The following is a 13,575-nucleotide window of genomic DNA, read 5'->3' on the forward strand; positions in this document are numbered from 1 at the left end:
CCACCAAAGATACCATAGCAATACATTTGCAACCACTGGGCAACACCTTAGCAATCACCTTAGCAACCGCCTAGCAACCACTTAGCAACACCATAGCAACCTCCATATCAAACGATGAGAGCCGTTTTAGCTGGGCAATCATCCTGTGTTTCCTTCTGGAAAAGCACTTTTCTAGTTTATATTTTATTGTTTTGTGTTAAGATAAATTTATTTATTCATCTGTTTTCAGCCTTGTTTATAATTTATAATTTATCACATTTCATTCTTAGCTTTGATTTTATGAATATTGCGCTGTTATTTTATGTCTAAATTGTTGTTTTATTTATTTATATCTTATTAAAATGCTATGTATTTTTCCTTTGACAATCTCTACTCAGTGTATTGGCTCGGCTACATTGTAAATAGAGCGCTTTCTAGTATCTGATAAAGCTGGAATGTGTGTAAAGTGGGTTTTCTTCTCTAAAGAGAGTCTCTGCTCTGCTCTGCCAGCAGGCCCTACGATAACCCCCTCCCCCCCCTTCCAAAATAAAAGTCCCTGAAGAAAAGCCAGGAAACGGCGCTATTCAACAGAGCCGCCCAGATTTAAAGCTATTAATCACGATTAATCACAGTGTTTGTTATGGGTCGTTAATAATTCATTGAATATGTCTGATTTGCTCACATTTGTCCATGTATTCTTTTGAACTTAATTAGCCGTTCATTAGTTGTGTAACTGAATTTATTAGATTAGCTGATTAGTGAGTTTAGAAGGGTTTTAGAGGCCAGTTAAGAACACCACTGATACAACACCAAACATAACTTAAAGTAAACTATATTCTTACCTCATGTACGTAATGCCTTAAGTTACCTAATGTGCTTACCTTACGTAATGCCTGTTTTTTTACAACATTGTTTTAACATTTAATGTTAAATGATTGTTCAAACATAGAAATTTTAACGTTGAATTAACAATGTCCTCAACCTTTTACATTTCATCACCATACAATAAAAAAACTGAGGGATTTCCATTTTTACCAGGGGATGTGTTCATGTATTATTTGTTTTTTCTGTTTTTTTTTTTTTAGATTAAATGTTAAACATTAAATGTTAAATGTAAAACTACAGCTAGTTTTAGCTAGTTGTAGTCATTAAAGCTTTTTGTTTGTAGTTGTAAATTTCCTACTTCTTAGAAATGCTATTTAATGAAAAATAATAATCTCCATACTTGTTGATTTTTAATTTACTACATAATTTGAACAGAACAACTGTCCCTTACACATTAACAGACCAATAGAAATCCTTTAAAATGACCTGAAATAAACTTTTTTTTTTTTTTTTTTACGATTTTGAGCAGCCAGAATGTTAAAGCTATAGTTTAATAAATGTTGAACGTACAACATTGATTCACTTTTCAAAATCAACACCAAATCCAACATTGATTCAAGATTGAAATGCCAGCTGGGTATCATCTGTATCAGCACATGATAAGTCTGTTCTTACATAAGGAAATACAATTTCTGAGTGGAACAGTATTTCACACTGAAAGGTATTCCTGACCTCTAACTAAAGCTGGGTTTACACTGTTTAGCCTGATGTTAAATCTGATAAATTTCAGTCTGGTGCAGAAGTCTCTATTGGTTCATTCTAGTTTGTACTTAGTTGATCCTTAAAAATCAAGGATGTTAGTGCTCTACTCACTACATGGTGCACTACAGTGCAGAACTTTCAGTTCACTATATCAATCACACAATGCACTGTTATTCATACAGTATAAGTAATTAAATACCCATAATCCATTGCCTTGTTTAAAGATTTTTTGCTTGTTTAGGGTGGCCTGTAAGCCTCCCAAACTTACTCCAAAGATTTTTCACTAAAGAAAACAAAGATTTTTAAAGACGTATAAAACAAATGTTTTTGAAAATTACATTGTTCCATTATAGTAGTAGACAGCAAACAAATGTGCATGTCCCCACTCACCATTATTACATTTTTTAGTGAACATCAGACAAATAAAATGAATTAATTGGCAACTAATGCTGTTTTTACATTATACGTTTAACCATATAACTATGTTAAATATTTTTTATGAACAGATAAATTATTTCATATGAAATTGAAATTAACACACATCCTGTGGTTTGTTTTTAATCCCATCACACCATTCAATTTACAAACCCTATAAAATTTATTTAAAAATTATGTGGCATCAATATTGAGGAATATGCTTCTGGTAGGACGTACTGCAAATAATAACCAGTACCACATTTAAAAAAAAACCAAATTTCCTGTTTTTTTTTATTGACAGGTGGAGATTGTAAGACTCAATATTTTAATAAGGCAGAAAATTACAATTTTATAATATTCTAAAAACAATGGTGTGTTTCTCTCTTAGGTAAATTATAGTGACTATTAGCTAAAAAAAGTAGTTTTTAGTCATTATTAATTAAGTAATTCTTACAAGAAACTAAGTTAATTATAAGAGAGTAAGTCATTATCGAGTAAGCCAATATGTTTATACTTGAAAAACAGATTTTCTAAACCAGGGCCAGCTATAAAATCCACCAGATCAAAACTCAATCAGATTACAAATAAAAGAAGCACACTCCATTTTAAATATCTGCAGTCTTTATTTCTCAAGACTTGGACATGTTTAATATACCTTTTCTCTTACATTTGTAGCATCTAACCTCCTTGGTTCCCCCCTGTGTTAAGCAGATCCTCTGAAAGAGTAAAATCTGGACTGTTAGGAACTCTCTCAGAGACTCTCTACAACGGCTGCTTCATATTTACACTTTTTAAAACTTCTTTTCCTCTTTGTATTCGAGTCTCTCTTACTTCTCATTAAAATTAGATCTCAGCTCCATCATCCCGGCTGTGAAGAGAGAGAGAGAGAGACAGAGGGGGACTGCATCATCTTCATTCTGTAGTTCATCAGTAATCCCACTCAGAGACCAGACTGCTGGATGAAGAGGGATAGCTCCTCCCCTCGCTCTGTGTTATCAGTGTCTGTATCACTGCAGCGCTGATGGACGTGGAGTGAGATTGATAAAGGTGAGACGCTGCCATTCCTGGAGATGGGAGATCCTTCTTTGTGCGGTTTTGATGCCAGGAGATGGATCACTGGCGCTCCGGTCATGGCACACGTACAAACACAGAACACAGTGGACTGGAAAGATATGTAACAGGTGTGTCCATACAGGTGTTTGGGTTGAATCCTGGGCTTGGGCGCCATGTGGTGTGGATCTGAATTTATGAATTAATTGGCGATTAAAAGTGCATAATGACATTACAGGACACTCAAGAACGTGTGGCCAGCCCTGTCCCACCATGTCCCCCTAACCATGTCCTTCACTCTGCAAACTTCTCACGACTTAAACCACACTTAAAGCTATTCATGGGTCAAAATGGCAATTAGGAGGCCAAAGATGACGAGTGATAAAATGGTTAACAAAAAAAAAAGAAAAGAAAATTCTACGCTTTACATAAACATGACATTTGAACCAATATAAAATCAGGTAATTCATGAAAAGTGTTAAAATGCGACCATCTACAGATATAAATATATATAATTTTTTTTTGGAATACTGTACTTTAGTAATCTATGAAAGCAATATCTGAGATCATGTTTTGTAAAAGCAATTTAAAAGAGAGAGTGTGCACGAGAGAAAGAGAGAGAGACATGCAGTTAAATAACTTACTGTACAAAAGCAAAGGAGGGAGAGATGCTGAGTGAAATGGGTAATGGGTGGAATACTTTTGAGAGTTGTAATTGTCTGTAGTAATACTGTACTTCTTATCGAGTTATCGAGAGGAAAACTGACACGAGTACAGGCTTGCAAAGCGAGCAGATGAGAACACCTGCAAAGTCTGCAAGCCACAAATATAAGAATAGAAGCTATAACTGCTATATACTGCTGCTGTGTGAGAGATTGTGTACAAAATTACAATAATAACGCTGCCCCCTATGTTCCAGTGTGGGGAACAACATGATAAAAAAAAAAAAACTATAAAATTAATGTTAAACTAAAAAAAAAAAAAAAAACGTACCAAGGGCAGGCTGCAGTTCAGCGGGAAATATATAAACATCTGTAATTCTTGTAAAGCAGAGAGACTAGAGAACTAGCATATGGAGCGCGAGAGGCAGGTCACGCTCACAGCTCTCGCAGGTCAGTCTCAGACCCAAAAGGTTAAGAGTTTAAGGGTCTGCCAAATGAGCCGAACAAATGGAAAGGAAAACATTTACCCAAACATTTACACATACAGAGACAGCTCATTCCACGCTGCTCAAAAAAACTAAACAAAACAAACAAAAAAAGCACCATTAATCAGTCACACAGATTGGCCGTGGAAACGTTGCTGTAGTACCTAATATATATATAGATTTACACCTTAGAATAAAGATACTTCTAACAAAATAAAAACAAAATGAAATAAAATCCCCATAAAAACCCTGTTTTATGTGTTATTTTCATCATTATTATTATTATTATTATTTCCAATCCTAACTCCTTCACAGCAATGTACACAATCTGTCCAGGTGGCTCTCATTTAGTCTTTTCTAAAGCTTTATTTATTTTATTTCCTAAAGGGCTGGACGATACAGCCAAAATTGATATCACAAGATCTTTCTTATTTTTGGTCAATATGATAGAATTCTGATCTTGTCACTTGTCAGTGACAGATGCTGTAAATAATGTATATTAAAATATCAGAAATCTGTTCCAATTCATATCACCGCTATTAAAACATTGTGTATCACTATAAATATATTGATTTTGAATTATTGTCCAGCCCTACCCTCACACAACTATTCTGTCAGTTCGGCTAATTCATTTACACAGCGAACTCCAACTGCAGCGACATACCAATCTGATTAAAGCCGCGTGACCAGGTCACATCTGTGCACAGTTGTCTCTGCACCAGGCACAGGTCATCCCCAGGTTTGCCTTTTCTTGTTAAAAGGGGCACTAATGGGCCTATATAAAGGGCCTTTCATCAACAAATCAGCATTCAGATCAACATAAAGGCCGTTCTAAAAGCTTCCAGCTCCATTAAGCAGAATCATTTCAATCAGCTCATACTCTCCTTTATGATAAGATACAGCGTTCCGCTCTAAAATAATGGAGCCCCCTGAAGGAAAATGTGCTCATCTGAGATCAATGTGGGCGCTGCTACTGATAGAATTGCAAAACAGAACAAAACAAAAAAGGAGAAAAAAAAACAGAAAAGCTTCAAATCTCTGTGTGTGAACTGTTTCGCTTCTATTCCCTCACACAAAAAAAAAAAACTACCAAGTCATCTTTTATTTCTTTTCTTTTTTTTGTCTTTTCTACGGCTTGGCTCTCCGCTGCTCTCATTGTGTCTAGGAACGCATGCTGGTGTGACAGGGGGACAGGCACAAGGTGTTTTACCTCCAGTGAATATGTACCGACATTTCTGCCTCATTCTGTATAATAAACATGTGGAACAGAGCTGGATTAATGAGCTATCTTAGGGAAAAGTGTCTCACATGATTACACACAGTCAGTCATAGAAGAGCACACATACATATACACATTCGCACTCTCGCACACACTCACACATGTGCACCTTAATTCCTAAAATGCAGAAAGTAAAGGAAAAAAAGACAGCTAAAGCTCATTTAAAAAAAAAAAATCAAATTAAATCAAAGAACATACATCTGATTGTGTGGCACTCGGAACACTGACAACGGCTGGAGGGAGCAAAGAGCAAAGTCCAGTGTGAAAATGGACCAAAAAAAGTAGGCGTATCGCTGCTGAAATTCCCACTGCTGTACATGAACGTCCATTTTTATATATATATATATATAAAAAAAAACAAAATTAAGGTGAAGTTACAATATTAATAACTTGAGTCTTCCCTAGATGGCAGGCAGACCATAGTCCTGAAGGCGGTCTTTCATTTTGCTTTTCTTTTCTCTTCTCTTTATAAATGTCCTCTGACAGTTTCTGGTTTTCCTCAGTAATGCTCATCTTCTCTGTTGTCTCAGGCACTCTTATCTGGCATGGGGGGCCAGGAGGGCCAGAGCAAGGCCTGCAAGAGCCAGAGCCAGGCTGGAGGGGGACAACCGGACGCCGCTGGAGGAATCCTCTCGGTGAACCATGCGGGGCTTGAAAGGCGTCGGGGTGGGGAAGTATATGTCTTTGTCGTTTGCGCAGGAAGGTGAATCGCAGCCGCTGCCGCTTTCCTCTCCGCTGGTTTCATCTTCTACACAGGGAGCAAAAGAGCGAGTTAATAAAAAATATATACTAGGTTATAAACTTCCACCGATATCTGAGCTCTGGAGTTGTGGGAAAAGAAGTGATGTCTGATAATAGATGCCAGATGGAGGAGACATTTCATTTCTGAAGCTGAATCATAAAAGGCTTTGATTGTGACCGGTGGCATACGGTTAGAATAGTCATAGCACTGGGTCACTTTTGACATGTGTGTGAATATACAAAAGTCCTATCTGGACAGGATTTATTTCTCGGGGACATCTGTAAAAAAATATTTCACACTTCTACTCAGTAATAAAACTCTTGTGTCCGGACTGCAATTGAAAAAACAGGAGGACCAGTGAGTTTTTAGGATTTCTCAGTCACATGACATCAGTCAGTTCAGTAGCTCCTACATTTCCACTCGCTGTTGTGTTTATGTGCATCTCCGTGGAAACGTGCGCCCAAAGTGTAATTACGGCGCAGGGCAGTGAACAAACAGCTATTTTATTAAATGAGAGGTGACGAAACTTAGAGATGTGCATCCGGACGGGACTAAAATTCCCGGAGGATCACGGAGTTCAGCGAAAAACACCAGGTAATCCAGACTGTAATTTTCTCAGAGAACGTCTGAGAAAAACACGTACATGGTCGTTCCGGATGGGAATAAAATCACAGAGGACCCCCAGTAAAAGAGAAAATTACACCAGGACCCTCTGAGAAACGAATCCCATCCAGATAGAAATAAAGTGGTGAAGTTGAAGTTATCACTACAATAACTATATAAAAAACTGTAAATAAGACTTTATTAAAGTAGTATTAAAGTTTGGGTCTCACCGTTATCAAAAGTGATGTCATTTCCACTGTGGGCAGCCTTCAGCCAGCTGGTCATTTCTTTCAACACGGCAATCTGTCTGCGAATCACAACATCTGGCTTGGTGATGTCTACTTCAACATGGGGATTAGAAACCTGGTTGGCCAAGCCGTTGCCCATGACTACAGACTCGTACCTGAGAAGGAACAAAATGAAGGTATTAATAAAGGAAGGAAGGATGTTTCCCTTTAGCTGAGTAACTCAGAGCAGAGTAGATATGAGCAAACTGACAATATTGAGGAGGTGCTCCGTCTCACCTGCTCTTGGCTGTGCCGTTCCAGCAGTCATCAGCCTGGGCAACCCTATCTCCAACACAGACTGTGTCTGGCAGTGTAGACCAGAACTTCTTGGCATGCTTCAGCTTCTTCTTCACATCTGTCACCTGGAATAAAGATGAGTTCAGAGATTTATCTTTCAGCTGATGTTCTAGTGTATTATTAAAACTGCATGAATGTATTAGGCTATACTACAATACTAAACAAATTAAAACTATTACAGATCTGAGTTGTAAAAGATAATGTGTGATGTGTAAACTCTTACCAGTCGGTCCATGTTGGTGCCGGCTGCGGTGGTCGGTCTGGTGTCCGGGCTGTAGGGACGGAAGCGGCCAGGGAAGCCCGAGTCTTTAGTAGAACGCTTGGAGCGATACATGGGTTTAGGCTGTCCACAACCCTGGAACACCTGAAAGACCAAACCAAGGTAGAATTAGCATTTCAGCATTAGCAACAAACATGTTTTTTTTGTATGTTTTAAGGACTGCAAAAAACAAGGATGCCGTGGTTCCATTTAATTTTGTTCTATAAAAATAAAGGCAAAAATGAACATACATAGAACATACTAGTGCATCTCAAATTTTATGAAAAGTTACTTTATTTCAGTAAAATTCTGTTCAAAATGTGAAACTCATGAATAATACAGATGTATTACACACAGAGTGTTCTATTTTAAGCGTTTATTTATTTTATTGTTGATTATTATGTCAATGAAAACCCAAAAATCAGTGTGTCCTGCTGGAAAATGAAATCCGCATCTCCATAAAAGTTATCAGCAGAGGGAAGCATGAACTTAAGACTTGATGTAATACAGTGGATTAACACCAGCAGATGACATGTTTCTCCAAACCATCACTGATCATCAGTAAATTTTATATTTCATTTGTAAATCAAGGGAGCAGAGTCTGGAGGAAGAGTGGAGAGACACACAGTCCAAACTGCTCGAGGTCTAGTGTGAAGTTTCCACCAATCAGTGATGGTTCTGAGAGACTTGTCATCTGCTGTTGTTGATCCACTGTGTTTTATTATCAAGTCTAAAGTCAGTTTTATATTTAAGAACACAATGCTTAACAAGTCACTCACCTTCTGTGAGACCTGCATGCTGTTCTCCTGCATGTTCATGATGGCATCAGAGATCTTCACATCAATGGGGTCCATCACGGACTCAAAGTTAAATGGCCCCTCCAGGCGCTCAGCCAGACTCAACATGGCATCTGAAAGTTAAACACACAAAGAAACCCATGAGTTAAAAACAAGTACAAAATGTACTTTAAAAAGTTAATAAAGCAGTAAAGAATAAGTGCACCACACAGTAGTATTGTTTCCTCAGCTAATTAGAAAGTGCTTCAGCAGATGTGGTGGCATAAAGGGCACAAAGAACACGAATCAGTGCCAAAGTTCATTCACTGGTGATTCACAGGCTTTGCAGTAAGTGATCTCTACCACAGGGGGGAGCACTGAGCTAGCGTATGGGTCTCTGCAGGCTGTGATCTTCCCAACTAGTAGGCACCCCAATTAAGGCAGCACAAAGCTGACATGCTGGGTGAGCAAAACCAGTCCCAGCACTCTCCCGGACAGAAACTGTGCACATGGGCATGTGGGTATATGTGTGTGTGTGTGTGTGTGTGTGTGTGACCATACTGATTACACATTCACAAGAACTATACCTCACTACATTAATCACACAGTGGGAGCAAAAAAAATATTTCCTTTCACTGACTTATTATTAACCAGTGTCAAACACTAATGCAGTCCTGCATTTAAATGTGGATGTTGGAATTTCTGAGTTCCAAGAAGAAAATTTTAACTGGAACGTCCCCAGAAGTCAGATTTCCTACTCAGAAAGTTGAGAAAGTTTCTCAAACCCAGAGTTCAGAATGAGAGATGGATGCACTGCATATCAACAACAGTAAAAGTAGTAGTATTACAGTTTAATAGCACTTCTCTCACACAGTACTTTCCAACTTCTATCTGTGGACATGTTTTCATGGTCTTTGGAAAAGAAAAAAAAAAGAGTAAAAAACAACAGTTTTTTTTCCCTAATATTGTGAACTAGTGTAATTTTATCTGAATACCGCTGCCGCCACATGCCGCTGGGTGTGACGTCACTGTGGGTAAATGAAACGCAGCATAACACTTCACTTTATTAGATATTAGAAAAGTATTAAAGGGTATTAATAGATTTAATACATCCTATAACCTTATTCATTACAGACTGAATGCAGCTGTAATCCAGGAGTGAGCTGTCCAAAAACCTGCCTTTCCAAAATGCCAATTTTTAAAGGAGAACAGAAGGCCACTGTTAACTTTCAATGGAAGTCAACGTAAAAAAACTTAGATTCAAGACATTTTGGATAATTTCTGTGTGTTCATTCATGATAAAATGTAAAAAAAAAAATGAGATAAAATGATTTTGCAGGACTGACAGCATCCTTTTCTTAAATAATCAGTAACTAGATATTTTTGTGCTTGTGTTTGCTGATTAAAGTAGTAGTTTTCTTACAATAATTAACCTCCTAGGACCTGGCGTCCACATGTGTGGACATCACATTTTGGGTTGTCTAGACCACAACACTAAATTTTGCTGTACAAAAGCCTGGTGTCCTCTTATGAGGCCATTATACTGTCACCTACTGGTGACAGTGGAGTTCAAAACATTACAGTTTCTTTCAGAAATTTAAATGAACTGTAAATACAGTAAATGTTTTTTTTTTTTTTTTACTTTATTGTGTTGAAGCAGCACTTCAAATGAGCCATCATTACTAATTGCGACTTCATTCTGTTCTATCGAAATATAAAACTAAAGTCCTAATTTTGCATTGATGTAGTGCCAGAAAAACAATGACCAACAGTTACAGGCTGTTATGTTAGTTTAAGCTGTTTTCTTACTCATATTTAATAATAAGTAAACAAAGAGCTATAAAACTGGACTGAAGTGGGTCTTTACAGGAGTGACACTGTCAAACAACAACCGTCCTCATTTTGTCGGTTTGTTATAAAAGTGGTGAATGTGTGTGTTCACACCTCTTCAGTAAGTCATTGACTTGTCCTCACTCTAATATCTTACCCAGGAAGTTGTTCCACTCGGTGTCCAGGTCGGCCTGGTTGGCCAGGCAGCCGCGCATCACGTTCAGGCAGTAGTTTTTACAGGGCTTCAGTGCCACCTGGCCTGAGCAGTACGGGCAGTACAGCATCTTCATCGCTGCTCTCACGCAGCTCGGAGACGCACTGACCTGTGGAGGAAATGAGAGGGTTGGGGGAAGGGAGAGGGGGTCGTTAAAAGTGAACCAAACAGATGGAAAACCGTCAGCAGAGGTTGATGAGTAACCAGACCTAATTTGGGGAACAGGATGGAGTGTAATTGCTGATAAACTAATGGAGCAGAAACAGTGCGGTGAAGATACAGCTTATCTCTTATAAGACTGACCCAATATCAGTGCTGTTTGCTCAGTGTTTTCATCATTAACCCTGTGCAGGAGGATGTTGTTCTACATTTTATTGAAGGGGGAGAAAAGCCACTCTCCTCACTAGACTCGTAACTCCATGACTGGTACGGCTGTCTTATGTCTGTTTTCCCAAAACAGGGATTAAACCTAGTCATAGACAATATTTTCCTTTCAATGGAAAATCTCTATTCAAAAGAGTAGGCTTAATTCATGTCTGGGAAACTGGCCCACTAGATTTATAATATAATAAACAAAACAGCTTGAAGTCAGGATGCAACTAAAACCCAATCAGGATTAATTATCTTAAAAATTAAGCAGCTACTGAACTACCTGTTCATACCTGATCACTTCATGCATTTTGAGTTTCCTGATTATGTCTAGACTGCCTAGGGAGGAGTTTTGGTTGATAAATGTTTTAGGTAGACTACAGCATTTACAATGCTCCAACACATGGCTCAAATTCATCTCAGATCACCTCCTGAAGTGAAACGGATTTCAGGGTTCATACACATATTACCCAAAAAATTCCCACTTTTCCATTTCTTTATGGCAAATGACCATATGATTTAAAAAATCTGTGCAGACATGGAGAATCAACTAAAACAATAATTTAAATTCATTATAGTAGGTCTAAAATAAATCAGATACAATGTTGACACACAATCTTTAATGATAAAATGTGTGTCAGATCCTGAGAGCTTCATTGTTTAGGCTTAAATTACTGAATTAACTCTGAGCTGACGCATATGTTAGCTAAAAATAGATTTTCTTTATCGATAAACTGAGAAACAAAGACTTTGTAGACCAAATTTTCACGACGTTTCCAAAACTTTCTGGGTATTTTTATTTTCACAAAACTTATCCAGGCCTGGAAATTACTAATTTCAAATTTCATGACTTTTCTAGGTTTTTCATGACTTTGGTAAGGCAGCTGAAAGAATGAAGAAAATTTCCAGTGACCTATTTAAACCTCTTTCATACATTAGAATAAAGTTGTATGATCAGTGGAAGGAAGGATTTCTTCCTCCTCCAGCTCTGAGGGAGTTTTTCCTTGCCTCCGTTGCTCACTGGGGGTTCTTTATTATATGTTCAATGTTTGGTTTGATTCTCTGTACTGTGATCACATTTCTGTAAAGTTGTAAAAAGCACCATACAATCAAATTTGATTTGATCTGAGAAATCCATAGCTCATAAAATTAATTTTTTGTTATTTAAGGAACCCAAAACCCCACTTCCCAATACAACCCCTGGTCACTCACCGTGGAGACTTTGCTGACGACGTCAGGGATGAGCGCCAGGCCGAGGGTGAAGGTGCGAGCTGCCACGAAGGCCCGGGTCAGCTGCAGCTTCAGTTTGCGCGGCACGTCTCCGAAGGGCTTGAGCTGATCCGTGTGCCGGCTCACGCACTCCATGTAGCCGTCGGTGAACTCGTACTGAACGTTGACCAGCCGGAACATGCGCTCCAGCAGCTCGGCCCAGAACTCGGACAGCATGGAGTCCAGGTGCACGGCGGCGCCCCCGGAGGCGTAGTAGCGGCGCAGCTCGTGGAAGAAATGCTTGAACAGCTCGGCGTTCTTTACGTACATCACGCCGTAGGTGCGCACGAACATGTCATGCAGCGACTTCTCGGCGTTGGTGAGCAGCTCTTTGAAGAACTCTGAGAGATGCAAAGGGATAGAAGGAGGGAGGGAGGAGAGGAGAGAGAGGAGAGGAGAGGAAGAAAAAGATAACATGTTAAGCTCTAAACATACCAGAGCTTGATAAATGAATATTCCATGTGTGTGTGTTATTTCCTGTGGCAGAACATGAAGCTAAAGTATTCTACTCTGGGGAGATGAGACAAATTGCCCTAGTCAACTTGGACAGAATGGAATTTGCACCCAGTAAGGGTGCCAGCTTTCGACGATTCTTACCAGAGGACCAGCTACACATTTCCATATATATTAATAATTATTATTATTTTTTTTTTAATAAATCTACATTTTTGTTTCTCCCATGCTTGTAAATCCAGCCACTGCCCCTTTTTGAAATGCCAACGACTGTTTTGCCAATGCAGTCTGAGGAAAGCACTGCATCCCCAGCTCTGATAAATAGCCAACAGATGCAGCTGTGGTAGCCAGAATCACCAATAGAACTGACAAGAGGAAAGAGGGCACCATCTTGCACGGTCACAAAACCTACTTTTTAGTTACACACAGTTTTATATACTCATAAATAATGGTTTGGAAGATATAATTTTACATTCCTCACCTACCACAGTTTAGTATGTGTGTTCCTGACTAAAACATACATGAAATATGTATAGAACCCAATAGATAACATTCATGTAAGCAAAAATGACATAAGTGTTTTTTTGTGTGGTAGTTATGTTAGGTTATACACATTGTAAAATAAATGAACAAGACCTCAATAATTTTAGCTTATTTTAATTGTATTTAATTTTATATTAGTCTCTTTGGTTCACAATATCCATGTTATCAACTTATTGTACAGCATCAAATGGAGAAAATCAAAGCCTCATCTGCCCACTCAGAAAGAACACAGTTTCAAATGGGCTCAATCAGACTCTGGCTGCTGATGGCAAATCAACCTGACCCGGTGTTCGAGGCCATGATTCTCGGGCCATGATGTCAGAGTCTTGGCCTGCTCAGGCACTCGAAGCCCCCCTACATACACATGTTAAAACACTTGATTACTTTAAGCTGACAGAATGTAAATCGGGGCATTTCTCCGAGGATAAAAGCGAGCTGCTCTCACTACTTAGGAACTTGTTGGCCAAATCCACA

General features: G+C 38.6%; 1 protein-coding gene across 1 annotated transcript in view; it reads right to left on the reverse strand.

Annotated features, from left to right (window-relative positions):
• Window positions 1-2,586: 2,586 nt before the first annotated feature.
• gpc4 (glypican 4) overlaps window positions 2,587-13,575 on the reverse strand; it is a 56,230-nt gene continuing 45,241 nt past the window's right edge. Inside the window, exons 3-9 of the mRNA XM_007258659.4 lie at window positions 12,049-12,446; window positions 10,411-10,576; window positions 8,427-8,557; window positions 7,612-7,752; window positions 7,329-7,453; window positions 7,035-7,207; window positions 2,587-6,207 (exon numbers count right to left, since the gene is read on the reverse strand). Coding sequence (XP_007258721.2) covers window positions 5,996-6,207; window positions 7,035-7,207; window positions 7,329-7,453; window positions 7,612-7,752; window positions 8,427-8,557; window positions 10,411-10,576; window positions 12,049-12,446 — 1,346 coding nt within the window. The 3' untranslated portion in view covers window positions 2,587-5,995. The remainder of the gene's footprint in view (window positions 6,208-7,034; window positions 7,208-7,328; window positions 7,454-7,611; window positions 7,753-8,426; window positions 8,558-10,410; window positions 10,577-12,048; window positions 12,447-13,575) is intronic.

The sequence above is a fragment of the Astyanax mexicanus genome, chromosome 10 (genome assembly GCF_023375975.1).
Source record: "Astyanax mexicanus isolate ESR-SI-001 chromosome 10, AstMex3_surface, whole genome shotgun sequence".
NCBI lineage: Eukaryota > Metazoa > Chordata > Actinopteri > Characiformes > Acestrorhamphidae > Astyanax > Astyanax mexicanus.